The sequence below is a fragment of the Cyprinodon variegatus genome, unplaced genomic scaffold (genome assembly GCF_000732505.1).
Source record: "Cyprinodon variegatus isolate N-32 unplaced genomic scaffold, C_variegatus-1.0 Scaffold1172, whole genome shotgun sequence".
Classification (NCBI taxonomy): domain Eukaryota; kingdom Metazoa; phylum Chordata; class Actinopteri; order Cyprinodontiformes; family Cyprinodontidae; genus Cyprinodon; species Cyprinodon variegatus.
This window is the reverse complement of record NW_015151625.1, coordinates 172,089-179,490: the sequence shown is the minus strand read 5'-3', so window position 1 is coordinate 179,490 and position 7,402 is coordinate 172,089. Positions and strand designations below refer to the sequence as shown.

Below are 7,402 nucleotides of genomic sequence, written 5' to 3'. Positions count from 1 at the left end.
TGTCAAAGTCAGCCCTTGAGGGCCACTGTCCGGTTTTAGAGGTTTGCCTGCTTCAGCATAGCACAGCTGGTGTCCATTGATAGCTGCCATGCGGTGTACAGCCATAAGGCAAGCACATCACCTCATACACAAATAGATTTCCCCCCAGAAAAAATTAGATGTTAGATGGGAAATCTCACAAAACCATGAGGCCTCCCTGCCTGTAATGCTCTTTTCAGACTTATCTAATCTACTTCAGTCCTCATTTGATCTTCTGCAGTTAACCTCTATTGAAGGGATCGGCAACCTAGCTATTCAAAGAGCCATATTGGACCAAAAAAACAATCTCTCAGGAACCACAAAATGTAAAAGTCTTATATAAGCCTTGTATGGCAGCACAGGCTCTAAGTGTATTAGCCCGCTATAAAAAAAAAGGACTATGTGGGCTGAAGATATAATAAGCATTCATGATTAAATGTTTATCCTGGAGCAAATGTCACATCATATGACTACTCTGCTGTATGATATTCAGTCCTTTAAGTTGATGGAAACATGGAATAGCAATCTATGGTGGATGTGTTTCTGTTGGGAGAAGTTGATTGAGTCATGAGGAACCAAGCAGGAACTGATATTCATCAGAGTAGTGCTCTCTAACCCCAAAATCCCAAATCCTCCATCACCAGCATTCCTAGGGTATAATTTTTATAAAGCCAGGATTAATACAGCACACGTAGCTTCAAATTACAGGGGTTCTTTATAAAAAAAAAAAAAAAAAACACATCCCTCTGAGTTGCAAAAAATGAAAAAGAATGAGGTTCCGAAATATAGAGAAATGAATGACCTGAATTTTATCAGCAGAGAGCCTTAGCTCCTGTGAAATGGTGGGCTAACAACATTTTCAGCACTCAACAGAGTAGCAATGCAGCTTCACATAAAAAACTGAAATCTAAACAAAGCATATAAATAAATAGCATTGGCACCTCCAACACCTGGATCCTTTGCTAATGTGGCCACAGAGTCGTCTTCTCCAACAGGTCCCGCTCTTTTTCGCCTTCATCTCTCTCCGTTGTTGCACAAACTTGCCCCCACTTCTTCACCGCTTCGGCGGTGAAGAAGTGGGGGCAAGTTTAATCTAGACCAAGAGCTAGTTCGTGATTTTCCCTCTTGCTTTGTGGTGAGGAATAACATAGCACAGACCTCGCTTCAATTTTGGGCATCAATCAAAAGTATCTGCGACAAGCTCACTGGGACACACTGCTGCAGGAGTTTAACAAGCCCTTTAGAGTGTTGGTACACAACCAAGACGGGTTTTTTTGTACTTCCAAATGCTGACAAAAACGAACTACAACCAGTCAGTGAAAAAAAAGTAAAACAGGGTTTACAAAATACATTTTTGACATGCACCCATTTTTTGTCACGGTCTTGGTTCTGTTATGTTTCACTTTGCTCCATGTTTTCTAGTTTTATTGTTTTGGTCTTCTTTTCCCTACATGTAGCTCCTTCCCAGACTGCTCCCTTCACACCTGCTCCAAATCTGCTCGTTAGTCCTCTCTTTTATTCAGTCTACCATAAATACTCTCCTTGTATAGTTCCTCAGTGTTGGTTCCTTGTCTTACTTCATGTTACTTCGTCTTTTCCCATCTCTCCCTGGATCCTCATGGTTGTTTTCCCCTGATGTCTCCATGGTTCTGGTTTGTTTTACATTTTTCATGTTAGATTCTTGGATTCCTGCCTCTGTTATCTGTGTTAATTAATTAAAAAACTTCAAGAACTCACCTCTGCCTCTACATTTGGTTACTCAAACTACAACCAGAACTTGACATTTTTTAACTGATAACATTTATTTCGAGGATTTTGGGGGGGGTTGAAGAATATTCACATACCTGCATAAGAGCGCTAGCTGTTAGATCTGTGAACGGTTTTCCGTGTTTGCAATAAAGCTAGCAGCAGTAGATGAGTTAGCAGATGCAATTCACTTCTTAAATCTATCTTTGCTTTCCCCTAATTTATCCAGCAGTTCTTCAATCACACTTTTTTTCTCACTTCCACTAAAATGTTTACTTTTATTGTTTACATTTCTTATTACACAAATTTTTAGAGAATAGGAAAATATAATAAATGTTTTTTTGACCTCCTGAACACCATAATTAAAAGAAACAAACAAACAAAAAAAAAAAATTTTCATGGATTTTTTTAAAAAACTCCAGTGGGCAAGCATCTACGATGACAATTTCAGAACCCTGTATGATTTCGAAGTGGGAGATCTTGCAAAATAGCAGGGTGTTCAAATATTTATTTGGAGCTCATACCATGTTTTTCAGTGACAGCCCAGAAACCTCACTGATCTAGAGAAGATCTGTGTGGAGGAGTGGGCCAAAATCCCTGCATTGTGTGCAAACCTGGTGAAAAACTACAGGGAACGTTTAATATCTTTAAATGCAAGCAAAGGCTACTTTACCAAATATTAACATAGTTTTTTTTCAGGTGTTCAAATGTTTCTTTTCAGCCATATAATACAACTAATAGTGTAAAAAAACATACATTGTGATTTCTGGATTTTATCTTTTTAGATTATGTCTCTCACAGAGAACATGCACCTATGATGACAATTTCAGACCACCCAATAATTTTTAAGTGGGAGAACTTGCAAAAGAGCAGGATGTTCAAATACTTATTTTCCTCACTGTATATTTAGGAATTTAAGAAAACTAAGATATTCTTTGATTGTTCATGGTCCCAAATGAAATATGAGATTTGTTTTAGTTATAAGGAGCAAGACAGGGAACATGTTAAAACTGGACAAGAGAACTTACTAAATACGGAAAAAAATGTAATATAATGAATGTTTTACCGTCTTAAGTTGGTACAGAAAAGAACATGCAAAATAGTTATTACTTATTTTAAGAATGATTTGCATTCTATTGTCAAATATCAGCTTCGTAAGCAACAAAAAAACAACCACACTGTTTCTGATAATGCATTTATTGTCTAGTCAACATTATGTGTTGTTTTTGTTTGTTTTTTCAAAATGCATAAAAATAATGTCACTCTTGACCAGTTACACATATTTCCTCATAATTACAAAGAAACACTTCATACTTTATTGCACATTCAACAATTAAAGGTTTTCAGTGGTTCACATCCTGTGTATATAGTAGAGGTGTTCAGGGAGATCCAAGTTTAGTCATACATACTTAGACATTCATTCGTAAAGCTGCTGTACAAAATTAACTCAAAAATAAAATTTACACTTGATACTTTCCATGCATAGCCAAACATGAGCAAATTCCTTGGTCCTAAGTTGTTTAATTCATGAAATAATTTGGCAAAAGTATTTGTTTTTGGTTGGGCTCTATTAAACTCAAAAAGCTATTCTTCAAGGACGTGCCCACAGATTTAAAAAGATCATCATTCATTAACAATCCACTGGCCACCAAACTGCCCTAGAGGCTCATGGGGCAGGTTTTAGCCCAAACCAACTGTTAAATGGTTAATAAGACAATTGGTCTTTAAGCAGCAGTAGAGACTTCTGTCTTGCTAGTTGTAATTGAGGTCTCATCCTCCACCATGCCGCCCATTCCAATGGTGCTGAGCATGCAGTTACGAAACTAAAAGACAGAGCAAGGACAGCGGTTCAGACAGCACATATAAATGCATGAAACATGGACTCGGGAGTCTGCAGAATAACCAACCTGTTTGTTCATCAGCACATAGATAACTGGATTGTACAGGGCTGAGCTCTTTGCAAAGAAAGCAGGTATTGAGGCAGTCAGAGCTGAGAAAGCTGCTCCTTTGTTAAGAAAGATCCAGCCGGCAAAAGCTGCATATGGCAACCAGGCTACCAGGAAGCCCAACACCATCAAGACACACATACGTGTTACCTCCTTCTCAGCTTTCTGAGTAGAAGCTGAATCCTGCTGCTGAGCTGCGGCCTGCAGAGTTTAGTGTGGAAATGACTTATTAAACACTTAAACAGCTCCTTCAGTTAGTGCATAACAACTTAATCACAAGGAATTGCTGTAAGAGGTTACTTGCATAATTTTTACTTACAGCTTTGACTGTCATGACAAGGCTTCCATAGGTGAATAAAATCAGAAAAACAGGAACGAAGAAGTGAACCACAAACAGGTAGATGACATAAGATTCATTGTTGTATCCTGGAGCCAAGGTGTAATAGTCAGGTCCGCAGGAGCACTGCATGCCTTCAGGAAGGTACCTGTACAACATGTCCAACAATAAAATGATGTGAATACACGCAAAAAATAGATAAGAGACAAGTGTAGTTTAACCTCTACTGTGATTGAAAACTTTTTTTTTCTTGCAGAGCTAATAAAAATATTCATTAGATCAATTTGGGTCAACAAAGGTTTACCTGGACCACCCAAAAAGTGGGGGTGCTGCACAAGCAAGAGCCATGATCCATGTGGAGAGGACTCCAGCAGCGGCATGAGTTCCAGTGAATTTGAAACTGCCCATGGGTTTGCATACGACAATATATCTCTCTATAGCCAGCACAACCAAGGACCAGAGAGAAACCTCACCTGTAGGGAGAAAAAATGTAAGATATCATTAAATGTTGGCCAAACAGTGAAATGATCTTCGTTAAGTCTTAAGGAGCTTTTGTCTTACCTCCAAGTGTTGCCATGAATCCTTCAATAGCGCAGAAGGTGGATCCAAGAATGAAATAACCACTAAAAGCAGATGTTATGGTGATGGTGAAGCCAAAGCAGCACATGATGAGCCCGGCCACGGCCAGATTCACAAGGATGTAGTTGAGGGGTTGCCGTAATTTCTTGTTCTGAACTGTAACAAGCAACGTCAGGCCGTTGATGGGAGTTCCGGTGCAGATCAGGAAAAACATGTAGAAGGCTAGGGCCTTAAACATCATTGGGTCCACCATGTAGTACTGTGGGTATTCAAAGGGACTTCTGACAATGCCGGTTTTGTTGGACATCGGTATGTAGAAGTTTTTTCCCTCAGTGCCATTGGGCTCGTATCCTCCATCCCAGCCCATCTTTGGTTGTCTTGTGTGTAGATGCTACAACTGATAGAATTGCCTAAAGCCTTGGAGTGGTCAATGTCAACCTGACAACTGGTAGTTTGTGTGGATCTTGAGTGGTTTATACCTGCTCAGGGTTATCCCCAAATTAGAAAAATTAGATTATGGGAGGATTGTAAGGAAGTGACGAACTCAAGTCTGATGGATAATTGACTTTAAGATAGCACCACAGTATAATGTCCTTTGATTTAATTACTCCCTTCTGCTTGAAATGAAGTCTATGTTTCATGATAAATTACTGTTCTTACTTATTCTTACCCATTATTGGAAATAATTTATTTTCACTGCAAACCTACAGCCACATTTAAGAATTTGAACCGTAATTGTAAAATACAAACATGCTTTGATTGATTTCTAACAAATTTTTAGCCTCAGTGTGCATAAATGTGAGACATACAGAAATGTACGACAAATGTCCGACAAATGTCCATCATTCACGCATCAGATTATAATAAAGATGGACAAAGTTTTCTTGAGGTGTTTTATAAACTGTTAGTCAACTGTTGCCTCTTATAACTAAAACAAATCCCACAAGCACGTATTCTGAATGGGAAGGTTATTTACTATACTTTTTTATAGTTATTAGGATTATTAATTTTCTTTTGTAAATCTGAGATAGACCTTTATGTTCTTCATAGTCAGTACCGATTCAGGTAATTATTGTCTGCTCTCTTCCTAATTTCTGAATTATAAACATGGACCTTAGCTCAGGCAAATGAGGCCTGCAAGGCTTCAGATGTTGTTTTGAGATCTTTTCTGGTCTACTAGATGAGACGTCAATGTACTGTTGGGGTACTGTTGGATGCATGGCCACTTTTTCCATGTTTTCAACATTTAATGGATAACAGCTATAACTGTGGTACACTTAAGTCTCAAAGAAATTAGGGTTCTTTGTAGTGTAATTAGCCTTTACCCAAGAATATGGGGGCTATTGTCATATTTACAAGGCAATTACTAGGCAATTAATTCTTCACATATGGCAGGGTTGGTATAACTTGTCACAATCTTGAGGGATTTTCACTTGGACTGACGTTTCTCGGTATTCTTCTTTATTAGATATACGTTGTTCTCGCCTCACATTTGTTAGGTATCCAGCATTCTTGTTTATTTTTGGATCTGTATATTTTGTGTTATTTGTTTTTTTCTAATCATACTTTGGAAATTTTTGTTTTATAATTGAATGTTATTACATGTAATTTCCCAATATCTACTGTTAGCTGTAAATATGACATTAAGCAGACAATATTTGGAAAACAATGCATGTTCCAGGTAGGCTACTGTCGGGCCTTTGTTGAATATTTTTCCCAATTGTATGGTATTCATGTTCTTTTTAATTTGTATAAACCAAGAAGAACAAGTCATTTGTCTATCTCTATGTATCAGTGGATGAATGTTTGTGCACTGGAGCACAATTGGATAAATGTGCCTATAGTGTAAAGTGCTTTAAGTGCTTAGAATGGCTGGAAAAGTTCAACTTATAAATTCACTCAATTTACCAGTTTTATATGCTGGTTATTCTGTTGGCCATTTGTAATAAAAAAAAATAAATAAATAAATAAAAATAAAAAACAAGAGAGAAAACAAGACAAAACGCTAAGGATCTAGTTCACTTTAATAAATTAGAGGAAAGTTTCAAAGCTCCATCCAGAAAGGTTCCAGGCAGAGATTTAAAATATCAGCTTTCATTCAGACCCACACACAATTTCCTTATCTGGAGATTAAAAAAAAAAATAAATAAATAAATAAATACCGTAATAAATAAAAGTAAGAAAATCTGCTTTCATCTGTAGACAAACAAAGACTTACAGACCAGTTTACCAAATGAATCCTGGATTTTACTTTCCATTTCCCAGCATTGTCAAGCTGATCTCACAATTTCTTCCACAATAAATCTGACCCGGCATTGTATTTTCTTGACCACTGATGTGTTCGGATGAAAAACAAACTCCGTGGCACTTGCACTAAGCTACTGATACCGTGGCAAGGGTATTGTAAGGCAAGGGAATGCTGAGGTTAATCCAATCTGGAGAGAGGCAGTTTTAGTTCCTTCAAGCAGGGATGAACACCTAGAGTGTGATCAGACCAACAATGAGATCCCTGTTAAATAACCAATTAAATAAACATCAGAGCTAAATATTCTTTATACATTTGTTATTAAATCATCATCTTATTAAGATCATTCCACCAGTTTAATGTTATCCAGGGTGACCGTCAGCACCATATCTTCTTTGAACAGCATATCCATCATTTTATTTTCATTATATTTTTTTCATAGTGAAAATAGATATATTAATTTTTTGTTGCATATAAAGTGTATATTTATGATTTTTTTCTGAGTAATATATATATATATATATATATATA

General features: G+C 37.1%; 1 protein-coding gene across 1 annotated transcript; it reads right to left on the bottom strand.

Annotated features, from left to right (window-relative positions):
- Positions 1–3,488: 3,488 nt before the first annotated feature.
- On the bottom strand, positions 3,489–4,993 carry LOC107101919 (green-sensitive opsin-like). The gene is made up of 5 exons (XM_015401008.1): positions 4,609–4,993; positions 4,352–4,520; positions 4,030–4,195; positions 3,672–3,911; positions 3,489–3,587 (listed from the first exon to the last, which is right to left on the bottom strand). Exons 1-5 carry the CDS (start codon positions 4,991–4,993, stop codon positions 3,489–3,491), a joined length of 1,059 nt encoding a protein of 352 aa, XP_015256494.1.
- Positions 4,994–7,402: the final 2,409 nt, after the last annotated feature.